The 25,667-nt window shown below is 50.6% G+C and overlaps 9 protein-coding genes across 9 annotated transcripts, besides 3 other annotated features; 7 read left to right on the top strand and 2 right to left on the bottom strand.

Moving 5' to 3' along the window:
- Nucleotides 1-410: 410 nt before the first annotated feature.
- UA08_07564 (hypothetical protein) lies at nt 411-2,088 on the top strand (the record flags this gene model as incomplete). Its single annotated transcript, XM_020262472.1, has 2 exons — nt 411-1,010; nt 1,063-2,088. The coding sequence occupies 2 exons, from the start codon at nt 411-413 to the stop codon at nt 2,086-2,088; spliced, it is 1,626 nt and encodes a 541-aa protein (XP_020117407.1).
- A 2,756-nt stretch (nt 2,089-4,844) lies between these two features.
- Nucleotides 4,845-4,915: a repeat region (Identified by RepeatMasker using a combination of RepBase library and repeat library created with RepeatScout).
- Nucleotides 4,916-6,874: 1,959 nt separating this feature from the next.
- UA08_07565 (hypothetical protein) lies at nt 6,875-8,616 on the top strand (the record flags this gene model as incomplete). The annotated part of the gene is made up of 3 exons (XM_020262473.1): nt 6,875-7,401; nt 7,460-7,808; nt 7,879-8,616. 3 exons carry the CDS (start codon nt 6,875-6,877, stop codon nt 8,614-8,616), a joined length of 1,614 nt encoding a protein of 537 aa, XP_020117408.1.
- Nucleotides 8,617-10,738: 2,122 nt separating this feature from the next.
- Nucleotides 10,739-12,397, top strand: UA08_07566 (hypothetical protein; the record flags this gene model as incomplete). Its single annotated transcript, XM_020262474.1, has 2 exons — nt 10,739-11,495; nt 11,562-12,397. The coding sequence occupies 2 exons, from the start codon at nt 10,739-10,741 to the stop codon at nt 12,395-12,397; spliced, it is 1,593 nt and encodes a 530-aa protein (XP_020117409.1).
- Nucleotides 12,398-12,821: 424 nt separating this feature from the next.
- Nucleotides 12,822-12,895: a repeat region (Identified by RepeatMasker using a combination of RepBase library and repeat library created with RepeatScout).
- Nucleotides 12,896-13,357: 462 nt separating this feature from the next.
- Nucleotides 13,358-15,182, bottom strand: UA08_07567 (hypothetical protein; the record flags this gene model as incomplete). Its single annotated transcript, XM_020262475.1, has 2 exons — nt 13,358-13,602; nt 14,324-15,182. The coding sequence occupies 2 exons, from the start codon at nt 15,180-15,182 to the stop codon at nt 13,358-13,360; spliced, it is 1,104 nt and encodes a 367-aa protein (XP_020117400.1).
- Nucleotides 13,787-13,831: a repeat region (Identified by RepeatMasker using a combination of RepBase library and repeat library created with RepeatScout).
- Nucleotides 15,183-15,775: 593 nt separating the features above from the next.
- On the top strand, nt 15,776-16,745 carry UA08_07568 (hypothetical protein; the record flags this gene model as incomplete). The annotated part of the gene is made up of 5 exons (XM_020262476.1): nt 15,776-15,778; nt 15,912-15,994; nt 16,143-16,196; nt 16,252-16,399; nt 16,599-16,745. 5 exons carry the CDS (start codon nt 15,776-15,778, stop codon nt 16,743-16,745), a joined length of 435 nt encoding a protein of 144 aa, XP_020117401.1.
- A 433-nt stretch (nt 16,746-17,178) lies between these two features.
- Nucleotides 17,179-18,931, top strand: UA08_07569 (putative amino-acid permease; the record flags this gene model as incomplete). The annotated part of the gene is made up of 2 exons (XM_020262477.1): nt 17,179-17,525; nt 17,593-18,931. 2 exons carry the CDS (start codon nt 17,179-17,181, stop codon nt 18,929-18,931), a joined length of 1,686 nt encoding a protein of 561 aa, XP_020117211.1.
- Nucleotides 18,932-19,148: 217 nt separating this feature from the next.
- UA08_07570 (hypothetical protein) lies at nt 19,149-20,667 on the top strand (the record flags this gene model as incomplete). The annotated part of the gene is made up of 7 exons (XM_020262478.1): nt 19,149-19,213; nt 19,309-19,318; nt 19,369-19,422; nt 19,472-19,493; nt 19,547-19,578; nt 19,647-20,129; nt 20,206-20,667. 7 exons carry the CDS (start codon nt 19,149-19,151, stop codon nt 20,665-20,667), a joined length of 1,128 nt encoding a protein of 375 aa, XP_020117210.1.
- A 286-nt stretch (nt 20,668-20,953) lies between these two features.
- On the bottom strand, nt 20,954-23,338 carry UA08_07571 (hypothetical protein; the record flags this gene model as incomplete). The annotated part of the gene is made up of 4 exons (XM_020262479.1): nt 20,954-20,977; nt 21,028-22,638; nt 22,693-23,243; nt 23,299-23,338. The coding sequence occupies 4 exons, from the start codon at nt 23,336-23,338 to the stop codon at nt 20,954-20,956; spliced, it is 2,226 nt and encodes a 741-aa protein (XP_020117213.1).
- A 631-nt stretch (nt 23,339-23,969) lies between these two features.
- UA08_07572 (ADP-ribosylation factor-like protein 1) lies at nt 23,970-24,740 on the top strand (the record flags this gene model as incomplete). Its single annotated transcript, XM_020262480.1, has 4 exons — nt 23,970-24,044; nt 24,183-24,266; nt 24,326-24,649; nt 24,714-24,740. The coding sequence occupies 4 exons, from the start codon at nt 23,970-23,972 to the stop codon at nt 24,738-24,740; spliced, it is 510 nt and encodes a 169-aa protein (XP_020117212.1).
- Nucleotides 24,741-25,667: the final 927 nt, after the last annotated feature.

Raw genomic sequence — 25,667 nt, forward strand, 5'->3', positions numbered from 1 at the left:
GATCATGGAAGCTCAATATTGGGATTTGACAGATTTGGAGAAAACTAGCCAGAGCGCGGAACGGCACGCAACGCCACCCCCAGGGATTTTTTCTAATTCCCCCCTCCTGGAGGAACGCCATTCGTTTGCTCACGGCCCTTCTATGAGGTTCTCTCGTTTATTTAAATAGCCTGCTCACTCTGCCACAGCTGTAGAGCCACTTTCCTTTCTAAAGGGCAACAGCAGCAAGGCACTGGCGAAATCAAGCGCCACAACGAAGTATAAGGACGAGGAAAAAAAAAACAACAACATTCATTTGTATCTCTCACGATAATCATTTATCACACTTCAAGTTCTTTTGCTCCTTTATTGCCGTTGCATCCTTTCGAGAAGAGATAAACAAAGACCGACAACCATTTGAAATGACCACCATGATGGCCCCAAGTCACATCACTCCTTTGGAGGCAAGTCACCACCGCCATCTCCATCACCCTGAAGTGATTCAGCAGCCCCGCCGATTCGCTTGCGACCGCTGCAGGATGCAGAAGCTTCGATGCGAGAGAGACATCTGGAGGCCGTCTCTCATGCCATGCAAGCGCTGCCGCAAAGCACGCATGAACTGTACGATCAGCTCGATGGACCGTCCGATCAGCAAGAAGAAGTCAAAAGACAGAGTCGGTCCGATCACAAAACTCGACAAGACAGCAGCAGCAGGAAAACGCTACCCGCAAGGTGACAATGGGAAGTCACCGGGACTGGATGTTTCCGAACAGTCTCCCCTTGATACTACCGCTGCCGGCTTCTACGGCGATGCAGTAACTGAAGGATTTAATATGATGGGTGTGCCCAAGTTTGTTTCGGAGATTGTGCCTCCAGAAGAATGCTATCCAGCCAGCAGCGGGTTTGAGGAGTACCCGGCTCCCATCTTCTCAGGTTTGGTGACACCTCCCTCGATGGAGAGCGAGCGTGAGCACCAGCTGTCACTAGAGACAACGTCGTTTATGGTACCGCAGCATCAGAATTGGACTCCCGTGAGTGATTCTAGGGGGTCGGAGAGCTTTGAATATGATGACCGTAAGTTAGATTTCCGTCATGACTCAGGAGCGCTTTCATAGAGGGTTAACCATTACGATCACTGCAGCATTCCCGTGCTTGGACGATAGAAAACAATGGTGGGACCAAGAAAACCTGCGAAGGCTGCTAGACGTCAACATGCATCTACTGGACTGCCAGGGTCTAGTTTCCCAAGAGCTTGCTATGCTGGGCAACATGGATGCAAACGTCGCGCTGAATAACCTCGAGTCTGCGTCACAAAACGTGATGCGATATTCCCAACAGTTCCTCGACGTCGTGAAAGTTTTTATTCACAGAGATTTTGCATCTATTCCCGTGTCGATGGCGTTCGTCTCTCAGATGCCAACGCCAAACCAATCGAGACGCCCTTCGCACGTCCAAGTAACAACTTCGACAGTTGAACCAGCATTGGTTCAAGGAGGAGATGCTTCCCTTCCTCCTCAGATCGGCCCCGTCACTGCAGCTCATGTATCATCCTCGCCTACTCAATCGCCTTGGCAAGGAAGTCAGTTCGAGGATGTACAAGTATCTTTAATACTAGCCACGATCAACTGCTACACCTGCTTGGTCGGGAGCTATCACATCATCTTATCATATCTCCTTCACGAGTTAATGGCCATCACGACTCCGGAACAACATCCTCAGTCGTCACCGACGTTCACAGGTTTTGCAGCCGCATTTGCAGCCACGTCTCACATTCCCTCAGCGGACCGAAACTCGCAGCTTCGACTGATTTTCAATAACTGTATACGCATGCTGTCACAGCTTGAGATGAGTTTGGGCGTACCGGAGCAACATTGCGTTGCTTCTTGGGCGCTGCCGTATTCAACTCAACTTCTCCATCAGCAGCATCCTCACGATGGGATTCTATCGGGTCCTGTTGCTGCGAATCTTCTGAACGCTCTTGTCAATCAGAGATTCGGGCTGTGCGTCAACGGTTTGGCCACGGGCAAGAACTCAGTGAAGGAGATCATCTCTGCGATCAATCAGTTCTTCGATCCTGTTCAACCAGTCAGTCAGGTCACCACAATATAATACGGAACCAAATCAAAAAGCCATGTACCAAATTTTGACTTGTACTTTTTCTTTTTTCCTTTTTTTTTTTTTTTTTTTTTTTTGGCCCTTCTTTTGTCGCGAGCGAGATGTGTGGTATTCTCTTCTTTCCTTTTTCTTTCCTCTTGTACTTTCTGGAACTTTAATGTTCAAAAGGAGGAGGACTGTTATATGATATGAGCGTTGAGGAAAAGAAAAGGAGAGACCCAAATGTCAACCGGTGTGGGTAGCATCCACCTGATATGCTGGATATGGAAATGGGAAACAGAAAAGCGGCGGATACGATCTTGACATGGGTATGAAAATGGATCGGATATGGATGCAGGCACAGCAATTGATACGCATCACTTTTTTTCCCCCTCACATATTCGTTTCTCTTCGACTGTTTCGGCGCGCTTCTATCAGAAGCAAAGCATGTAAGAAAGAAATTTCTCTTCAGTTGGGCATGTACTATTATTGTTGAGCAAGATATGCATGTACATTTATCTATATCATAGCACTCTACCTAGGTCTCAAAATATTATACTAATATCTAATACGCCAGTGCCCTTGCATTAAACAAGATTTCTACTATCTAGTCAGGTGCCGTTAAATATACACCTCCATAAGACATGTACATACCTACACGTGTAGGTACCCTTGTTTAAGTCTATACTATATGTACCTATGTAAATAGTAACGAATAAATATTCAAAACATGACTGGCCCCTCGCTTCCAGTATGGTTTCGAGTCCAGGATTCCTGGACTCTTTTGAATTATACAGGACCTGTCACATGATATAACCAAAGCATAGAGTGAAGCATGTTTGATGAAGGGTTACACATGGGTCTGTCATTAAATACGTGTAGCAAGGGGCTTTTCAGCGGATATTTGGTGTTTGTGGAGAGCACAAAGTGTACATTCAGTTCTCTATACGCCGGTACGTACTATGTAGGTAATGGTGAGTAGACCTCACTACAACACAATCCAGAACTTGTAAGCAGACACAATAGACCAAACTTGTACTCAGCAGTCAACTAAGAAAGAGAAAAAAGAAAAAAGAAAAAAGAAGATCATGGTAAAACTATCCTTATCTCTGAGAAAAAAAAAGGGGGGGGGGAAGCATACTTTTCTACATACATTCCATATCAAGTAAACAGTCGATCTACGAAGCGAACACATGTTCAAAAATGGCCTTCATCCAGATACGTATAGTACATATTTAACTAGAGCAGATTCAATACAAATTTCGTAGACAATAGGTGTCCAGATGATGATGTTATAATATGCTCAACAAGCCAAGTTCACAGACGTATCATATCGACATGCTATTGGCAGATCAAATGTGATGAGTCCAATGGTCAAATCCGCCTTTCAAATAGTACGTACATAGTCTGTTCATCCTCTCTGAAGGTCTTACTATTAGTGTTTAGTTACCTTCTATGTGGGACTACTGCGAGATGGTAAATAGCAGACCGTGGCCATGATGTACTTCTGAATGGAGGCTTGCCTATGTATCATATTGCCACATGTTGATGTACATATCACCTGGGCTGGATGTGTCTAAGCACGGAGTATTAGAAGATATCTAATATATGTCCGCCCTATGTGACGCCTGAAGCGTCCATGTCGCCTCGTTCTAGGATTGGGTTGATTGTCTAAAATCGAGCCATAAGCCATGCCCGTTCTTGTTTCTAGCTGGCCTCTCAAACTATCATACAGTAATCTCTAGCTAGACATCTACCGCTCTTGTCATTATCTAATTCCCATCAGGGTCCAAGAAAAACCATTCAGCGTCTTTGGATATGTTTGATGCCGAGTGCATTGTATTCATCCAGCTCTTGTATACCAGGGTATGACGAACGATACGTTCCTTGATTTTGACCTCATGCATTAACTCAACATTTGCCCGTATGGAATTTGACCATAAGCGGTGATGAACGCTATAACCATGCTCGTCATACGGAGTGGAGGATGGCGAACCAGAACGCAACGTAAAGGCGTTTGTCCCATGGAATTAGAATGTAGTCGTGGAGAGTAGGAGATGATGGAGTGAGAGTGACGGTGAAGTATTTTTGGACGGGAGAAGCAGACGTTCAGCAGCGCTCGCTCAAGTCGTGAAAGTAATTATGCTCGTGTAAGGAAATTAAAACGAGAATTCTCAGATCCTTAGGTGCCAGGTAGGTGGTGATTGAGAGAACTAACAGAGCAAGTGAGTACGGATATTGCGCGAAAGAGAAGCGTCATCGCGGCGAGCCAATTCGTTCCACCCGTTTCGCTCGATTCGATCAACAAGGTTGATTGCTTCGGTGGTCAAATCTCCCGCGGGCGGCTGCGTTTCGTTAGCAAGGATGAAACAACGAAACGCTCGAAACGAGTAAAACTCACTGACAGTAAGAAACGTGACGGCGTGTGCAGGGAAAGCACATCGAATTCTCCGTGCCGTTCGTTTCGTGAAACGTCGCTTGACAGCGATTCGGGGATTATAGAATATTATTCTCATATTCTCAAAATACATGGCCCGTTAGGGTGTGCGTTTTTCCATCTCGAAATCCTCCGTGGCCTCCTTGTAGCCTTGCGGGCCGTTGCGCTTGACAGTCGTCTGATAGCTGGTTATAATGGCCCGCGCGGGGAGACTTGAAGATCTTTTGGTCCTTGCTGAGTCCATTGGGAGGAATGACTTGATATTGCAATTGGTGATGTGTCTCGGACCTTCCGTAGTAGACATACATAACATGCCGCTTGTATGCTTGTAACAACGGAATATTAACCAGTCAGCCACCAAAAAGGGACCCCCTAATGGGGCTTCTGGTAATGCTCATTTTATATTCCGCTGTCAGCTTGTTGTACCCTTCCACCCACTGAAAAATAATAATAGGGGGGCACATGATAAGGGCTGGTTTTGGGTTCCGTAGAGCGAGATATGAATGAATAGGGCATCGCATCATTTGATTGATCCGTGGTCAGAGCCAGACGTATTGAATAACACGTCGTATTATTCGAAGTAAAAAGTAGTCCGAAAGGTATTCGTATCACGTTTTGGAGACATTTATTTTGCCAATACAATACATAGTTGTTGGTTCACGGGCCGTCGTATATGTCTTCTGTAAGCATGCACGATTCTGTTCTCACTCCCACTCCCACCTTTGCACTGGGCGTGACGAGAGTCGTCATTGTTGTCTTTGACGCGTCCTCTTCAACAGCTTTGATATGCATTGAGACGCGGATATTGAGATATTTGCTTGCAACGAAGAACTAGTTGATGTTGAAGTATTAGTTCATCTCGACGAATGGCTGGGTTTTTGATCACAGAGTACTCGGGCGCACACATTGCCGGTACTTCAGGGTAGAGGTCCGAAACAGTCCGGCCACTTCCTGATCACGAAGATTGAGGCAGAAAGTTTAGGAGACCGGCAACCTCACGAAGAAACGGGTCCTGGATATGTTCAATAGATGGAGATTCTGATTGTCAACGAGCTGGTTGAGCCACTTTGTTGTTGAAGAACACCGACATTTGGCTTGACCTTGAGCTTGACTGTTGACATGGCGTTCTTTAGTTAAAGCTCAACCAGATCAGATGGGTGTTCTGCTGCCCGTCATATCTCGTTGGACGGCCCCACGGATCTGGATGCTAGAGATGATGGAAAAGGTAAAAGTCTGAGAGGGAAAAAAAAAACAACCATCTACAGCTGGAAATGCCACGGGTCGAGTTCTTGGGGACGTGTCTGGTGGACTTAATGTTAGAACTTTGATTTTCTCCAGGCCGCTCTCGTAGCAGCCCGGGGCTTGGAGCGATGGGACTGTACCAACGATCAGAGTCGTTCCAACGTTGGCCATCAAGTGGCATGGGCATTTCTTCTCTGCAACGAACAAGGAGTTGAAAAGATGTCTAAATTAGACGGTCGATGGAGGAAGTCGTAAAGAAACATAATGATGGAAGGTGAATCTAGGGGTGCAAGAGTGGTGTAGGCAGAAAGAAGGAAGGGAAGGAGAGGAGAAGGAAACAGGCACCGCGTATGAGGGTTGCGTCACCTTACTTCAAGCACTTGAACCATCGAGCATCATGAAGATCATCCTCTATTTATGCCGTAAACCCAATCTTCCATCATCTTCCACGAGATCCAGCTGAAACAGATCATGCATGTCAGTCATATTTAGTCCTTTGTTAAAGACATTTGACAGATCTGTTTTGGCTACTGCCAAGAGCTATTTTTTTGAGGCATTTAGTGAGCTCTGTTTATTAATAAAATAATTATTTTCTCCTACTCATGTAGGTGACACCAAGGTGAATGCTCCCATCATCATCGCCGAGCAAAGCCCTAACTAACTACGTCCAATCTATTCATTTATTCGGAACATGATGCCTGGGAATACTGTCGGTCACCGAAAAGTTTTATCTGGGTGCTTTATAGGCACATTCCAAGAGATTTCTTAGTCTCTGTATATACCTATCTATGTGGAGGTACATTGTATGTTATAGATATAGATATAGATATAGATATATATGTATATGTATCTTGGGGCTACCAACAACCCATGCAATCCAGGATCCTTCCAGAGAATTACCCCCCAAACCTACTTTCTCACGACATAATACATCACCAACGTTTTCAAATTAAACATGGTGAAATAACTGAAGAGCTAAGATTGCACGTCAATTTGCGGCTGATAACGACATCGGAAATCGGAGGCCTCGGAAGCCGAGCGAATAAACATAAAAAAGGGGAATTGAATAACCTCACTCTGAAGAAACCAAAATAGATGGAGAACAAAAGGGAAGGAAGAATAATGCAACCCCTCACCATAGACTCCCCCCGACCAACGCGCAGTCCCCTGCGCATCGTTGCACTCATCTCCGTCCTCTATGCAGCCCTCTTCATCTCCGCCGTCAACACAACCATCGTCACCACCGCCCTCCCCACCATCGCGACACACTTCAACTCAACCTCTGGCTACACCTGGGTTGGCGCCGCCTATGTCCTCGCCGACACCGCCTCGGGTCCCGTATGGACCAATTTCTCGGACATTTGGGGCCGCAAAATCGTGTTTCTGGCGGCCATAATCCTGTTTATGCTGAGCTCTTTTATATGCGGCTTTGCGGTTAGTATGGGCATGCTTATAGCGGGCCGAGCGCTGCAAGGAGCCGCTGCGGGCGCGATTATGTTGCTCGTGAATATTGTGATTAGTGATATGTTTGACATGAGGAGGAGGACGCTGTATTTGGGCGTGTGCGATGTTATTTGGGCGGTTGCGGGCGCTGTAGGCCCGGTTATTGGAGGCGCGTTTGCGGAGTATGCTGGGTGGAGGTGGATTTGGTAGGATGTCCCTGCCCCCCTATATATATGTATATATATGTCTGTCTGACAAGATTAGGTATACAAACATCCCCATCGCGGCAGTCACGTTCCTCGTCGTCTGCCTCTTCATGGACGTGCACAACCCCCAAACGCCAATCTGGCGCGGCCTGAAAGCGGTCGATTGGCTGGGTAGTTTGGCGCTGCTGGCGGTGACGATTATGACTCTGCTGGGCCTGAATATTGGCGGGCAGTATATGCAGTGGACGTCGCCCAAGGTGCTGGTGTTGATTGTCGTGGGCCTTGCCTTTGCGCTCGTGTTTTACCTCATCGAGGCTAGGGTTGCTCGGTATCCGGTGATGCCGGTGCAGGTGTTTCGGAGTCGGTCGAATGCTGCGACGATTGCGGTTGGGGCGTTGCATGCGTTTGTAAGTCTACATTACTACTTCCTCATGATGTTGATGTTGATGCTGATGCTGATGCTGACATGCGTATTAGGCAATGATGGGTCCAGAATACTACCTCCCTCTCTACTTCCAGTCCGCACAACTCGCACAACCGCTACAATCCGGCCTGCTCGGTCTTCCCTTTGTATTCCTCGAAGGAATTGGGGGGATTGCCAGTGCCCTGCTAATCCACCAGACCGGCCGGTACAACGCGCTTCTCTGGGCCGGCGCATGTCTCATGACACTCGGATTCGGGCTGCTGATCGATCTACAGCCATCGACTGGTCTAGCCAAGATCATCATCTACCAGTGCATCGGCGCACTCGGGTCTGGACTTCTGATCCAGCCGCCCATGGTCGCGATCCAGGCGAACGTGTCGCAGCAAGAAACGGCCACGGCGACGTCGACGCTGACCTTTATGCGCGGACTGGCGCAGGCGGTGTCGATTGTTGTTGGCGGAGTGGTGTTTCAGAGCTCCATGGACATCAAGCAGTCGGCCTTGGCCGAGGCAGGGCTTCCGCATGATCTGGTAGTGACGTTTTCGGGGAATGAGGCGCAGGTGACGGTCAGCCAGCTGCGCGGGATCCCGGATGTCGCGCAGCAGCAAGCCGTGCAGATGGCGTACGCGTGGAGCTTGAGGAATGCGTGGATTCTGTATGCTGGCGTTGCCGGGTTGGCGATTGGGGCGTCGTTGTTTGTTGGACGGCATGCGCTATCGACAGAGCATGAGGAGACAAGGACGGGCATACACCACGGCGACGACGACAAAACTACACCCGCCGTGCCGTAAGCTTTTGCTTTTATCTCAAGTCGTGCTAATCCTTGGATCCTTTTTGTACTCGGTTACTCCATCAGGCGTATGGAGAGAGGCCCCGGCTGCTGCCCCAGTTATTTTTGACTATTTTAGGCTATGTGGATAGTATCGTAGTTTATTTCAGCCCTGTCTCCATCTCCATCTCCATCTCCAATCTCGATCAACATCAACATCAACGTCGACATCAACATGCTCGTATCGTACCATATACAATAGGCATACCCAAACTGAGAGCAATGGCTCGGCTGAAAGCGGAACCATTCCGTCGCGCCATGCCGAGCAAACCGAAAGAGCGAGTGGCGAAAAGCGACCCGAAACCATGGGCCATACCGAAAGTGGCAACGTTTTGGCCAATTTTATTTTATTTTACTTTTCTTTTTTTTTTTTTCCCTTAGCAATGGGTTAGTGCCAGACAATGAGAAGAGCTCGGCTCGGCGCGGCAAATGCCGAATTCAACGTATGTTGGCGACGACGTAGTAAGACCCGGATACGGAAGCGGCTAGGCCGAGAAGGGTAGCTGCAGGCGCTCTATATACGTGTAAGTTGGCGACTATTTATCTAGTCTGTAGATACGCGTTGTATGTACGCCGTCACTATAACTATATATGTACACGGCCATGTAGGTTTTGACATTTGCTTTGTTCATCGGGAAGACGACGTCGATGGGTCAGGTCCACAATGGAAGCGGGAGAAGCCTCGAGGGAACTTGGGAAGTCTCCAGTGCGGGGATCGCGAGATTCAGGAGTTCTGTTCTATCACTCACGACCTATATATACATATATGGACTTGGATTACGGAGCACTAGTTTCTGCGTACTAGTGCTGTGGCAGTAGTGGTACACCGACGTAATCAAGGTCACCGCGACGTATCAGGCCGCAATAAACGCACGCACGAATACCTGACTGCGACGGGTGGGCCATGCAGCAAAACTAGAGAAACACCAAAGTATGCTTAATTGCCAGCGGTGGATATGTCCCACTCCGTGCAGAGATTCATCTGCTACGTAACTACTACTATAGTTTAGTATATAGCATCCAGTGCGTACGGCTTCAGAAAATGCCACCACGTCGAATAGTAAGCAGGTATGCACGGCGACCAAACAGGCAACGCCATCGACACGCTGCCCCTTTTGGGAACGCGCCAATCAGCACTGCCCACATTGATTGATGTATTCGATTTCTGAGCGAGCATACACACACATCCACACACATGCGCGCACACACAAACCGGCCTTGCTCCGATAACCGAGTAGCGAATAGCAGCTGGAAGACACACAGATGGTCGGTCGGGTGTTTACTGGGCGGGCTAGCCCAACTCGGACGTTAACCGCCACTGGCCGCTTACCTAATAAAAGCTTTTCTCCCTGCCTTCTTTCCCTCTTTCCCTCGCTCTCCCTCCTTCCTCTCTCTTCCGCTTTCTCTCTCTCTCTCTCTTTCTCTCTCTCTCTCTCTCTCTCTTCTTTCTTCTTCCTCCTCATCCGCTTCCACTCGCTCTTCTCTCGTCGCTCCTCATCGTGCATTTCGCCGTTGCCTGCCAGTTCCTTTCGGACAAGCATCATCCTGCGTCCACCTAGACGCGAAGACCCACCGTGGAGCCAAGCCTTGACCTTGGCCGGTCGCGGATAAAGAGAAGTTCCCACACTTCCCACGCAAGTTTTCCACCGTGGGGACCTGCCCTTTTCTCGCTCTGCTGCTCCTCTCTTCTTTTTTCCACTCCCTCCCTGTCTGCTCGCCCGCCCCCCATCCAACCGTCCACACCCCCCCCCTCTCTCTCCTCTCCTAGTAGCACTGTGACTCCCTCGCTGGTGGAGTCGATCTCTCGTTCTTTATTTGATTTGATCTTCTTTCCTTCCTCCGTGACGATCTGTCTGCTGTTCCTGTGCGCTGCTGTGGCCGACGCGTCCTGTCTCGACGAAGACAAAATTTCACAGTTGGGGGATAAGAATTGATTGAGGCAAGAAAAAGGGAAAAAAAAAAGAAAAAAAAAAGAAGGAAAAAAAAAAAGGCAAGCAAAGAAGAGGGGGAAAAAAATTGAAGGAAAAAAATTATCCGGTCGCGTCTACCTCCCATCACAACAACTTCTTCTCGTCCTCCCCATCATGGATCCTCGCTCGCACCCGTCGCGACCTCCGTCAACCTCGCTGCCCCAGGGCTCAACTCCCCTCTCGAACATGCCAATGCCGCAGTACCAGATGCAGCCGCCCTACCCGGTCTCGCAACCTCACACCTTGCCGCCGCTGCAGCCTCATCATAGCCAGTCTCCAGCGCCGTACATGGGCCAGTCGTATCGTCCCGACATGGCGCGTTTCCCGGCCACCTCGGCTCACGACGTGTACGCCACCTCGGCCGGCCCAATTGGACCACACACGCCCGTGAACAGTCTGCCGCCCACCTCGTTCCTGGCTCACCCGGGGCAGCCCCAAGGCCAGCCGCCGCAGGGATACCAATCCCCTCAAACCTTGTTGCCACCCACGACCGCGCCCCAGACCTACCCGCAACCCATCGCGCCCGCCCCGCCCCGCGACCGCCGCCCGGACTACACGACATTGCCATCGGGTGCCTTCAGTCACCCGGAGGGAAAGCCTCCCATGTGGGCGAGTGCCGATGGACTGGCCGCCGCCAATGGCTTGGCTCCGCTGCCTGGCAAGGAACCCCCGCGCACCCAAGTCGTGGGATCCCAAGGTCGACGAGGCATTCTCCCCAGTGTGCCCGGACGCGCTGCGGTCCCCAACGGTGTGAACGGAGGCGCGAAGAGCACGACCATTCCCGCCAAGGATGCCGATGGCAAGTTTCCTTGCCCTCACTGTACCAAGACATACCTGCATGCGAAGCATCTCAAGCGCCATCTTTTGAGACGTGAGTTTTCTGCCCCTCTGTTTCTCACCCAGAGAGAGAGAGAGAGTTATTGTATTAATTGATTAGATACCGGCGACCGCCCCTATATGTGCGTGCTCTGCAAGGACACGTTCTCCCGAAGCGATATCTTGAAACGACACTTCCAAAAGTGCTCGTTACGCCGAGGTAACCCCACAGGAGCGAGCCATCTCTCGCATCCTCAGGCACACCTGAAACGGTCCCAAGCGGCGGCCAATGCCGCAAAGCCCATTCAGGAAGAAGTCAGTAACTCCATCCCGCCTTCCAATGGTATTGCGGGTACGACTTTTGGCGACGCGCCCGTGAACGGCCACGGACTGGCTCCGCCCGGCCTCACGGAGCAGCAGCCTCTGGGATATTCAATGTCCTCTGTCCACGGACTGAACAACGGCGACGCGTTCAGTCCTGGCCCGGCAGATCAGAGAGCGTCCTGGATGGCTGCTCACAAGCCGAGCCCGTACCTTGTCCACTCTGGTTCTGAAGCTCATGGTGGCCACCATCTGAATAATATTGACCGTCATTCAATTGAACAGGCTAAACCTCCTATGATTCACGATCCGAAGCGTCCAGTGATGCCCGGCCAACAGCCGCCCAACCACGAGCTCGACTGGGCCACCATGTTCCAGCCGGGCGCGCCCGAGGGCTACATGAACCCCGTATTCCCGCAGTCGATGGCTCCCACTCACGAGCCTATTCACACGCAACAAGTGGATGCGGACCGTAAATACTACCCCACCACGACCGGCGGACCACACCAGGATGGCGGATTGAACGGCCTTTATTTGGCTTCCACGAGCCTAAGCGGAGACGGTATGCGCAATCCCAGCGGAGTCCAGAACAATGAAAAGACCAATCCACAAGAGCCTATACCTATAGCTACTTGAGAAGTTTTTCCATGCTGTCGTTTCTTTTTGTCGTGAATATTCCAATTGACTTTTTTCTGCCTTTTTCCCTTCGGAATACAGGATCCGTTCAACCCGCTAGACAATAGGTTTAGAGATGTCTGGGTGTCTTGTGGAGGATTTTGTTTTTGATTATAGAGGATCGACTAGATCTGCGAGTTGCCGTCTCGGATCCACAGTACGCAGAGTTCGAACGTCACTACATTGTGAATTGTCGACACCTCGAGTTTAAATATGATACGGCCGGCCATGGTAAACAGCAACGCAAAAAAGGGGTTCCCTTTTCTTTTACATTCGATTTCTATCGTCATTCGTCATTCCGTCATGAATGGTATATCTGAGATGGGTTGGTTCAACCGGCGTCAAATCATCAATAGAACGGGGGTGTTTCATTTTCTGCCTAGGGTTTGTTTTGTTTTCGTTTTTATTTCGCCTCCGCTCTGGGGAAAAAAAGGAGAAAAAAAAAAGGAAGAAAAAAAAGAGGTTATAGAAGTGGGTGGAGATGTTTTTTTTTTTCTTTTCCTTCTGTCAGTACTGTTGCGTTTCTAATTTGTCTATCTGTCTGATCGAAGACTTCGATTCATCTTCGATTTTGCTTTGTTTCCATTCATCTTACTACCATACTTACTCTCCCCCCCCTTTTTTTTCTGCGCCAGACTGCTCGCTCTGGTCTGGCCGCATCCTGTATGTATGTACGTATGTATGTAAAGTTTTCCGTCTGTTCAGTCTGTCTCTTTCCTTTCTAGAAAAATATGGGCGGTAATCTGTTTTCGTTAGGTTAGACAAATGCACATCATTACCATTACCATGTAGTATTTGGAAAAAAAAAACATATCCATTTTGTATTCATATCGTAGTATCGTAACAAATCATATCTATTATGCAGTACCCTACCTATCATCATCATCRCCATCATCCCACTCCGTGGATAGGGATATGGATCTATAAACTCAATCGATCAACACTCCCCACCCGCCCACTGGCCCCAATCCGTCCTCCGCCCTTGGTCACCATGCCCAATCGATAAAACCGCTCTTCGCCCGTCGCCGTGCGCCCGCCGATGTACCATTTCTCAGGCCCCAGGGCGTCGCGGAAGCCGCCTGAGCCAGAGGAGCTGTCGCTGCCGCGGCGGGGGCGGTCGTTGTTGTTGTTGTAGGATATTGGGATGGGGGTTGACTGTGTAGAGTCTGCTATGTTTGTGGTAGATGGATTGTGGGATTGTCGTTGGTGTTGTTGGCGTTGGCGGTGTGTATGTGATGAGCGGTGATGCGTATGTGTATGCGTATGTGTGTGAGTGTGAGTGTGAGTGTGGTGAGAATTCTGCGTATTCGTCGTCCCCGTATTATTCGCGGGCGATAGAGGGGGTGATGATGTCGATGTCGATGTTGATGTTGATGTCGATGTCGATGTCGATGTAGTAGGAGATGTAGAGGTTGATATCGTCCTTCCCCCCGATACGGCTGATACAGAGGCTCTCTGCGCTGCTGAGCTGCTGGGCTGTGATGATGCCGAGGCGGAGGCCGAAGCGGAGGAGGCGGCGGCGGCTTTGAAGGCGGAGGACTGCGCGCGGAAGGCCGCGAAGAAGTTTGCGAGGAAGGGGCGGTTTGTGGACATTTCTCTCTCTCTCTGTTTATCTCTTCTGTATTGCTTTTTCGTATTTGATTGAATGTAGAGGGTTGAGAAGAGGGGGAGAGAAGGAAAAAAGGAAAAAAGAGAGGGAGGTTGATCCGAAGTTTCCCGTGGAGACATGGAACTGTGGGGATCCGATCTACCGAGCCTTATGACGTCGACTATTAACTCTCCCTTCATATGTATGTGTATATATATATTATGCTAGTTATATGTATGTTATCTTCACAGTCGCATCTTCCAACTGACTCTTCAACCGCGCAATGTCCGCGCGCATACCCAGTGCGCGCTCATGCAGCGCTTTGGCGGATAGTGCGATGTGATGATGATCTATAATATCGTTATCTGCCTCTTGCTTATTATTGGCCGCTACAACGCCAATCAAATCGTCCACTCGACTCGCCAGATGCATCGCCAGTTCTTGCAGCATGATGATTTCCATGGGCACCACTGTCGCTGATGACGAAGGCACGTACGAGCCTAGACTGAGCTGGGCGCAGCGCGATTGTCGTGTTTGGCCGTCTGGGGAGGTTTTGTGCACTATCTCGGCATGTTTGAGCATCGAGTGCCATTGGTCGATGAGGCGGTTGTGGCACGCGAAGAGGAGGTGGAGGAGCGAGTAATCTATTTCTGTGTTGTTGTTGTTGTTGTTCTTCTTCTTCTTTTGGTCTCTTCGTTGTTGCGTCTGCTCTATCAGGGGGATGTAGATGTCGGCTAGCTTGCTGGTTATGGCGAATGCTTTGCTGACGCCGTAGTTGTGGTCTACTTCTGCTGAGCTCGTTGTGCTGCTGGTTGGTTCGGCGGACGAGTCGTGTGTCTGAAAAGATGGTAGGTGGCGTGCTAGTCCCTCCAGTGTGACTAGTATATGTGTTAATTGCAGAAACACGTCTGGAGATTGTAGCGTGTCAGGGACCGAGTAGCCAAGATAGTAAGGCGATGACTGTGGTCGGGCTATGGGCTCATGCGGCAGTATTTGGATGAGATTGTCTTGCTCAATGCTGTTGCCGCTATGACTGGAGTGTGCTGTATTGCTGGTTCCATTTTCACTCGTATCAGGTTGGAGTTGTGGTATGGATGGGATAGATTCGAGAAATCCATCCCCTTCACCATGGCCAGTCCCTGACCAGTCTAAGACCATGTTGTTGAAAAAATCATCTGCAAATAATCATCAGCCATTCATCCAGGTATATATATGCTTCCCAGAAAAGAATTACCAGACTCAAACCCTGGCATGGCAACATCCCCAACAGGACTCTCATCATAGAAACTATCCAATCCCACCGGCGTAGTCCTGGTATAAGCCTGTTTTGCGCGTATTTGGCCGCGCATAGACGGACTGTAGAAACAGGCTACGCCTGCTTTGAGACATCTTGCACATGGGTCTTCACTCTGCAGTGATGACCGAGGGCACTTCAGTTTGAACGAGTGGCAGCGATCGCAGGCTAGGCGGCGTCGTTGTTGCTGCTTCTTCTGGGTTGACATATCGGCATGACTATACCTATACAACAGAATAAAGATGTTATCGTTTAATTATCTGCTGTAGATAAGTTAGAGTCAAGTTACAGATGAGCTTGAGAACACGCTGCGATATCACGTGACCACCACCATGCCCGAACAGGCATGGCGCGCCAGCTGCAACCCGAGCGATGATGTTCCGGTTTTCGTTCGCGGACCTTGTGCTCCTCTTCGACTTCTCGACATCATATCATAACCAATTGCAGTCCAGTCAAAATGGTACGTCAAACAGACAACATTCAATTGAATCGTCTCATCCTGTTATTTGCCAAAGGTGGCACCGAAGCCACGCTGAGCTCAACGGCGAACGCCCGAGGCATGGAATGATACGAGTTCACTGACATGAATACAGCCGGTCTACAACACTCCCGCCACGCAAAACCTGCTCAAGCGCGCTTCTTATAGCCCTCCCTACCGATCTCCTTACGGTCCTCAGTGAGTACTGCCGACTCGATCATGCCTACGCATCCGGTGCTTTTGTTACGGAACACAACGGAGTATAATTTGTTGGCGTGTCTTCGAAACTGGCATTGGGCATGCAACTTCGATTATAATCTGCTCGGAAAAAACTGACGAATAACAGATACACCGTCGCTACCCACTGGCATGGCTTGACACTCCCCAAGGTCACCAAGGCGTAAGTAACTACCGCCACCGTCATTCTTTCAACCCGTCGCTAATCAGTTTTACAGCGGCTTCATTGCTGGTGGCTTCGGTGCTGCCGCCGGTGTTTTCGCCGTTTTCTTCTTCGGCGAGGTCCCGCGTGTCAGGAAGGATATTCTGCAGAAGCTGCCTTTCCTCGACACCTACTTTGACCGTACCATTCCTGCTGAGGACAACGTAGGTTTCTTCTGTTGCCTTTTCCCGCCGCGATAGCAGTTACTGATGAGAGACAGCCTTTCTAAACGAGCAAGCAAGCAAATGTCCCTTATTCTTGGAATTGGTTGGAAGCCCGGAATTGATGGAAGGGAGAGAGCAGTTGACTTGTAGAATACAAACAATTGATCACTAGCATATTAACTTACCTTTATAACTATAGACATGCTTTCCGTCGTTCTGTTTAAATCCTAACGAACCTAACGTAGTATCAAGTAGCGAGACCTTTCCCAGCCGGGAAACTCAAGCCGTCTCGCGCTGTGATTTGCGCCTGCAAAACAAGGCTTGGCTTGGCGCTTGTGTGAACTGATAACGGCCGTTTCGCTGCTTGGTCAACTTTGTCTACTTCTCTGTAACCATCTGTGGAGTGATAATGCAGGGGTCTGCCTCCTTTACGGAGTACGGAGTGTACCGTACATCAGAAAAAAACGGCAGAGATTTATGGCCGTCTTGACTGCCGTTCCGAGTTAATGCCTGCCAGATCTGCGATCACGATAACGCCTGATTGCCCAATCATGCTCCATTGGCGCTTGCAGGGATATGTCAGGCAGATGCACAGACTGGTCGTCTTATCTATGGTGGCTGTCGCGTGGACATCCCTGACAGGTACTAGTGGTGTTTGTGCGATCCTTCCTGCGTACGCCTCTTGTCGTTATACACAGATGGACCACGTATATAACCGCATAGCACTGCACCCGGTCTGACAAGTCTGACACCACAGGGAGTACAGAAGGGCGCAAAGCATGGATTCAAAAGACCCCAAATCCTACCGAGACGTCGACCACGCCCCCGTCACCTCGGTGCTCCCGGACGGCGACGTGCCCGTGACCGACCATGCCCTAACCTCCGATGACGCGGTGCTGGTGGCCCTGGGCTACAGGCAGGAGTTCAAGCGCGAGTTTTCGTTGTGGACGACCTTCTGCGTTAGTTTTGCGGTTCTGGGTCTTCTGCCTTCTTTCGCGAGCACCATGTACTATGGCATGGGCTATGCGGGCACCGGCGGCATGGTCTGGGGCTGGTTGATTGCCATGGTTTTCATACAGTGTGTTGCGATGGCGATGGCCGAGCTGTGCTCTGCTATGCCGACGAGGTATGGCTGTCTTATCCAACTCAAATTTAGAGAGGGAAAACGGAGAAGGCTGACTGACTGGTGTAAGTGGCGGCCTGTATTATGCATCTGCGGTGCTCGCGCCTCCTGGCTACGGTCCTCTCGCCGCCTGGCTGACTGGCTGGTCGAACTGGATCGGCCAGGTGACTGGCGCGCCCTCAGTCGACTACTCATTAGCTGCCATGATCCTCGCTGCCGGCAGCATCTCCAACCCAGACTACGTGCCCACGAACTGGCAAGTGTACCTGCTCACCGTGCTCATCATCATCATCCACACCATCATCAGCAGCATGCCCACCAAGTGGATCGCAACGTTCAACTCGTGGGGCTCCGTGTTCAACATCCTCGCGCTCGTCATCACCCTCATCACCATCCCCGCTGCCACCAGCAACAGACCCAAATTCACTTCTGCAAGCGACGTCTGGGGCACTATCCTCAACGGCACCGATTTCCCAGACGGCGTCGCCATCCTCATGTCCTTTGTCGGCGTCATCTGGACCATGTCCGGCTACGACTCGCCCTTCCACTTGTCTGAGGAATGCTCCAATGCCAACATCGCCTCTCCACGGGCCATTTCGCTGACGTCGATTATTGGCGGGCTGTTTGGCTGGTTCTTGCAGCTGGTGGTGGCCTACACCGTGACCGATATCGATGCCGTGATGAACTCTGATCTCGGCCAGCCATGGGCATCGTACCTGCTGCAGGTGCTGCCGCAAAAGACGGCCATGGCTCTCCTGGCGCTGACCATTATCTGTGGCTTTTCCATGGGCCAGGGCTGCATGGTAGCGGCGTCGCGCGTCACATACGCCTATGCGCGCGACGACTGTTTCCCGCTGTCCCGGGTGTGGAAGCAGGTAAACCCGCATACGCAAACGCCGGTCAATGCGGTGATTCTGAACGGGGGTTTGGGCATTTTGATGTGTCTGCTTATCCTGGGCGGCGACACGGCTATCGGCGCGCTGTTTAGCATTGGCGCAATCGCACAGTTTATTGCCTTTGCCATCCCGATTGCGATCCGCGTGTTCGTTGTTGGGGATCGTTTCAGGCCGGGGCCCTGGAATCTGGGCCGGTTGAGCAAGCCGGTTGGCGCCGCGGGCGCGTTGTTTGTCTTGCTGATGCTGCCGATACTGTGCCTGCCGAGCGTGACGGGCAGCGACTTGACGGCCGACTTGATGAATTGGACGTGCTTGGTGTATGGGGCGCCGATGCTGGCGGTGATGGTCTGGTGGGTGGTGGATGCTCGCAGGTGGTTCAGGGGGCCCAAGGTGAATGTTGAGCATTCGCTGTATCGTGAGGATGTTGAGGGCGTCGACGGTGTCGTTGTTCAGGAGACTGCAGCATCAGACGCTCAAGATCAAAAAGACATGTCAGATAGCAAGCCGCAGTAGTTTTTACCATTGATTCGTTGTCAGGCCAGTTCCCAACTCGACTCTTCACTTCACACTTAGACTTAGGGCATGCACCGCCGCCCAATCCCAATCGGGCAATGCGCCCCTCTCCCACGCAGCAAACGAGCTTGTCCCACGCGACGCAACCTCGCTCTGATATCTTCTCCTTCTCCTTCTTGTTCTCTCTGCCCTCATATTGATTCTCTCGTCTGAAGACATGTCCTTTCCGTCCATGTCTATGCAGCCTGCTCCAGGCTCCTACTTCTACACGGCTAGAGAGAGGTGCGTCGATCATATTATCCCCTCTGATCATAGGAGACTTTGCTGTCTGTTCTGTTTGCATCGTAACTATCGTTCAACGCTGACTTTGTGCCCAGAATGGACTCAGTAAGTACTCATCTTGACAAGCAATAGCACCTGCTCATGAGGACATACAGAACAGCTCTTTTGCAGACACCGTCACCATCAACAAGGCGTATTACGAGCATCTGGTACGTTCCACCACTAGCTTTTATGAGCTTGAACTCATTTGTATGCCAGCTTCGAGTTTCCCAGCAATTCAGTATGTGACAGACAACTTTCTAGATGGAAGGAAACAAACTGACAGCAAAAAAGAAAACATCAAGCGCTCCCTCTTAGCAGGGGGCGTGAGTCGAGAGAATTTCGATGTAAATCTCCTTCCTAGAAAAACAGTGCACTCTACTGATGTCGACAGGTCCTGGCCAACGATTCTGCTTTAGCTGCACAAACACGTGCATCAACATCAACATCAGCATCAGAACATCCAGTCGCCAAATCTGGCCCATTCATATCAGGCCCAGGTCTTTCCTACGCCAGTAGCAAGAGCCCCCCTCGCGACGAGGATGAGAACGAGAGCAATGCCTCTTTCTATGTTACCAGAAGAAGTAGACACCAAGACCCCGAAAATCCATCTGATTCATCATCATCAGAAGAAGGAGAAGAAGAAGAACAAAAAGCACCCGATGCTGAACCGGAACAACGCACCCTCGAAATCCGCAACCTGCCTGACCGCACCACCCATCTCGACCTCACAAACGCAATTCGCGGCGGCGCTCTTCTCGAGATTTACCTGCGCTACATCGACAACTCCGCGCGCGTGACATTCGCCGATCCTGCAGCCGCGCAGCAGTTCCTAGAGCGCGCGAGACGGGTTGGATTTGTCGTTGGGAATAGACGAGTATCCCCTCTCTTCCCACCTTCCCCCCTATTCCTCCCTCCCGCATTACATGTCCATAGTACTGATACTAGAACAGACAGACATAACCTGGAGCGACCGCCAATTCTTCGTGCGCCCGTACATCAAACAAAACATTTCGCACGGCGCCTCGCGCAATCTGGTCATTCACAACACCAACCCCAACATCACCGCAAAGCTCATCCGCGAGCATCTCGAGCACATCCACAATCTGGTCGTGCTCGACATCCGCTTCGATTATGCGCAGTCTGTCGCGCATATATACACCAATTCGGTGCATAATGCCATGTTTGCGCGCTCCTGTATGAAGTCTAGGGCTGCTTATAGGGGGATGAGGATTGAGTTTGCGGACGATGAGTGTGCGCGGGAATATCAGGAAGATGTGGTGAGCAAGGTTAAGACGCGGAGACAGAGGCAGGGTGGTGATTCGACTTTGACTTCTTCGATGCCGATGAATCGGTTTGAGATGTTGAGTGTTGAGGAGGAGTTTGAGTCGGGATCCGACACGGAGACGGTCTGATCAGAGCGATAGATAGATGGATGATTTGTAGTATTTCTTTTTGGCGATAAGGTGTTCCATTCCCCATTGTTTTCTATTGATGACATTGCCATTTCAATCGCCGTTGTACTTTCACTTGTGCATACTTGATCGTTCATTGCATTGTACTACCTAGCATCGTCTTAAAATACATCCATACATCTGTCAAACCAAAAAGGGAAAAGATACATGTTCAAGCAATCCTCAGGAGGAGGAGGGCTAATATGTCCACATACTCTTATACGCCAACAACCTACTCCCCAGCCGATCATACTCCAGCCGACCAATCCAGCTATCATTCGTCGAGCTCAACTTCCCAAACACGCTCGCCCCCTTCCATACAACCACCTGCGCATCCAGATCGCGCGGCGGGGTTCCAATCATAATCTCCTTTGCGAACGCCGGCCGCAGCACATGCAATCTCTCTTCGAGGTAGGCATGGAACCCCTGTACTTGGCTGCCGCCGCCCAGAACCATGATTCCGCCGAGGAAATCGCGCATCTTCTTGTCGTCGGAGCGTGCTGCGTGCGTGATTGAGGTTAGAATGGCTTGGTCGAGAGGGTAGACGGGGAGAATGTCGTCGCGCTCTTCGATGGTGGGTGCTCGACGTGGTTGAGGCGGTGGTTGTTGTAGCGGTTGCTGCCCTGCACTTGACGACACAGCTGCTGCTGTACCACCGGTTTTATCCCCCGGAATTGGCGTTCCGTTTTGGTGTTGTTGCTGCTGTTGCTGAGAGGGCGTGTTTGTCGTTTCCGGGGCTGGAGATCCAGCAACTGATGATCGAGGGGTGGCTTCTACGTCTTGCACACGGCCGAGAATGCTCAGATGAGACCGGCTTGGCGTCGCTTGGACGTCAGAAGTGCCATTGGTTTGGGATGGTTTCTCGTCTTCGGTTGTTGTCACCCCCGCCAGCTCGGCAGGGAGAGGCGGTGCAATCGCTGCCAGGATCTCGGACTGTGCTGCAGACGTAGGATCATTCTGCTGGCCATCGTAAATGTCCAATGACCGAGGTAAGAGTTTCCGACGTCCCTGTAGTTTATCGCCATCACCACCGGCGCTGAAAATCGCCGGCTGAAAATAGCCCATAGGCGCAAGGTGAATCTCGTCGTAGGCCTTAAACATGTATTTTCGCGTATCCTGCCCGGAGATGCGCAGGTGGAAATCGAATACTTGCGTCGACACCCCGCTTTCGTTCATCGTGCAGATGGTCTTCTTCAGTTCCTCGGCGAGCAGGAAGTCGTACCTGCGTCTCAGGTTGATATCGGCGTATGGGAAATGGTCGTAGAGCATCATTTTGATGAAGGTCTCGGTAATGTCAAAACCGCCGTATTTCAGATTGATCCGCGAGTTTTCAATGCACATGCCTTCTTCGACGCAGCAGATGGATGTCTTTTGGGCGCCTATATCCACGATGCAGGCTGAGGTGTATCCAGCGCCAAATGTGGCCGCCAGACTTTCCTGGATAAAGCAGACACGGGCAAAAGAGAATTCCTTCATCAACATCTCCAACACGCTGGAAACGTAGGTTCTTTCGTAGAGGTCTGGAATCACAAAGACACAAGAATATTGCGTCCAGTCCTTCTTACTCGTAAGCCCCAATTGAGTCTTAATGGCGTCTTCTAAGATCAGTGATATGTCCAAGAACAAAAGCCTGGCGCTGTCGTAGTCCTTCTCATTGCACCAGCCATGTTGTATCGGCCAGGACAACTTGTAGCGCGGCTTGGAGTCGTCCGGTATCCTGAGCGCCTCCTGTCCGGTGATGTATTCTGGAGCCGGACTGGAAATTTCTGTCCATTCCACTCTTGAGGGATCGTTGTGTTCGGGGATATGCTCTGGTACTGTCCGACGGTTATAGTTGATGACCATTTCCTTAGAGTTGGGCAACATTCTCCTCTTGTTTTGCCTCATATGCGTTTTGAGTTCGGCGCACATGGTGCCAAATAGCGACGCAAACTGTATATTACTTAGCTTTACGCTTTACGAGAATATATCAATCTCAAAACGCACCTCTGGGCCGAACTGTTTTTCGGGCTGCACTTCCTCCCCATCTTCATTTAATTTGATCCTCTTCGGCCTAGGCTCAACACCATCTTCAGACTCATTCTTTGCCGACTTTCTCGCAATAACCATCGGCACGGTCTTGGGCAGCGCATCACTTGCAAGACCAATACGCAGATTCTGGCTTCCAAGGTGAAGAACAATCACCTTGGAGCCTGCTGTTTCGGTGGGCGCCTCTTCGGCGTCTTCCATAGCTGTATCGCCGTCGACTTCCGCATCGCCCTGTTCTTGCTTTCCTAGAGCGAGGGCGCGGTCGCGGTCTTTGGCCGTCTTGGCCATGCGGTTTCGAGCTTCTTCGTTTTGCAGGCGGAAGGCGAGGAGTTGGTCGTCGCGTTTGAGGTAGTCACTGCCATTGTCATCATCAGCCATCATCCTCCGTTCATCTACCAAGCATTGGATGAAAACCAAGAGCGTTACATACGTATAGTAGTTCTTCTGATTGATTGGAGCTATCTGAGGCCAGCTGGATAGCTCCATGTTGTTATCAGTCCTTTCAAGACCTGCGCGGCGCATTAGATTCGAAGTCCTCGTTGACATGCAAATAAGCATGCGTACCTTCATCTCGAAGGGCTTTTTCTGATTTTTTCCCAACCATGTTTGTGGTCTGACAGCAACAGAAAACAAGCCAATTCTTTCAACCTGAAGCAACTAACTGTCGTGTCGTCGTATGCTATGTAGTTATCCGTCAACAATTCCAGCAAATCGCATTCCTGATATGGCTCCGCAAGACATAAGCCGTGAGACTTGACGGTAGTAGACAGCAAGAAAACACTTCAGCGAGCGGTGCCTCTCTCACTGGTGTTCATGAGTCCAAAGGACCAAAGGTTGTGATAGACGGGCGACGACTGAGCTTTGACCAGGCGGAATTCTCCACGCGGCTGATCCAATCCCGCGCCTCCCCTGCAATGCGGTCACGACTCTACGTACTTTTTTATTTTCAACCATCAGAACTTACCACACTCACCAACTTTTGACGACAACAACAAGCATGCCTATACCCCGAACGCATTACAATTTTCTCTAATAATTAGCGAACACTACGACCGTCTACGTGCTTAGCGACAAAGCGAGATCAAAAGCGAACACCTCACGGAATATTGCCGCTGGTCATCGTTCACGAGGTACATAACTGAGTACAACAGATACGATTCAACGCTCTCACGCGAACCACATCGATTACTACGTCTCGGATAATAATAAGATAATAACAAGAGGGGGAATTAACTATGGGAGGCTCATTTTCTCGGCTGTGGTCCCTGCTGTGGGCAAAAAAGGAGATTCGGATTTTGATTTTAGGTCTTGTATGATTCATCATCTGTTGTTGAAGGCCAGTGCTGATGAGGAGATCAGGATAATGCGGGGAAGACAACGCTTTTGTATAGATTAAAGGTGAGATATGTGCCATGTACTCTTGGTGTTCTCTGAGCTAATGATCGCAGATTGGCGAGGTGGTCACAACAATCCCCACCATCGGCTTCAACGTCGAGTCCGTTACTTACAAGAACCTCAATCTGAATGTCTGGGTACGTCGACGTGATACATCCAAGCTGCAGGAGAATTGGAGGGACTAATATGTCTACAGGACCTGGGCGGCCAAACCTCCATCCGTCCATACTGGCGATGCTACTACGCCAACACAGCCGCCGTCGTCTTCGTGATAGATTCGACGGATATCGAGCGATTAGGCATTGCCGCTGACGAACTGGCGGCCATGCTGAACGAGGAAGAACTGCGGGACGCGGCGCTTTTGGTATTTGCCAACAAACAAGACCAGCCGGGCGCGAAGGGCGCTGGAGAGATTTCCGAAGCGCTGAAGCTCGGCGAGCTGCGTGACCGGAACTGGAGCATCGTTGCGTGCTCGGCTATTGATGGCAAGGGGATCAACGAGGGCATGGATTGGTTGGTGGTGAGTTTCCCCCCTTCTTGAACGTCGGGTCGCGCGCAGGTATACATACTGACGACGATCACAGCAAACAATCCAGTCGGAGAATGCATGAAACAAGAAAACTCTGTAACAGCATCAGTTGAAATCTTCGTTGTGGTCGTGGGTCTTGGTCTAGACGTGGTAGCATCAGACAGATACTTTCTATAATCCCCCTTTAATAAACGAGTATATACCCTTTGCTTGCAACCCGCAGTAAGGAAGGAGCGAGCGAGCGTAGCAGGAGGAAGGAGGAAGGAGGAAAGAGCTGGGGGATCGTTGTTCCGTGCGTGACATGTGACTGCTGCTCCTTCCTGCTCCTCTTTCTTTCCTTTTCCTCTTCACTTGTCTTCGACGCACTTCGAAGTCTTCTTCTGCCAGACACGCCAGACTATGCTCTTCTCAGACTGTTGGGACAGCACAGTGCAAAACAATTGGAACACAGCGCCAAGGATCACATGCAAATGCCTCTCTGACTCCATAAAAGTCGCTGCTAGCTCCGTTATTTAATATTGAGTCTTGGTGGGTCAAGTCGCTGGTTTCCCTATTTCCTCCGGGGGGGTTCTTGAGTGCTCAGGGTTCTGTCGATGAAGGTATGTGACATATTATGATTGACTGCGAGGCGGCGTGCAATCGAATGCAAAATGCATTAATGGACTGAGACAAGCAAATACCATGGTTCGGAGCGTATGGCGTGGTGGCAGCGCGGGCGGCGATTGGCTGGCGGGGCAAAGCATAAACCTGAAGCACAAACCTGAGGCAGCACATGCGGACAACGCGGCTTCTGTTTTGTTGGGATGCCTCGATCTTACAGCTATGCCGCTCGCAGTCAAGCGCCAGGCACTCAGCATGCGTTGTCGCAGCCATTGACCAGTGGAAAGAGCCATGGTGGGCGCGGCCAGAGGGCAAGCACCGGTGGGGGGCTTGCTTTGCGATGCACTATAATAACTGACGCTGGGTTTCCCTCGCTTCGTGAGCTCGTGCTATTCACTGTTTACTCTCC

The sequence above is a fragment of the Talaromyces atroroseus genome (genome assembly GCF_001907595.1).
Source record: "Talaromyces atroroseus strain IBT 11181 chromosome Unknown scaffold_11, whole genome shotgun sequence".
NCBI classification, from domain to species: domain Eukaryota; kingdom Fungi; phylum Ascomycota; class Eurotiomycetes; order Eurotiales; family Trichocomaceae; genus Talaromyces; species Talaromyces atroroseus.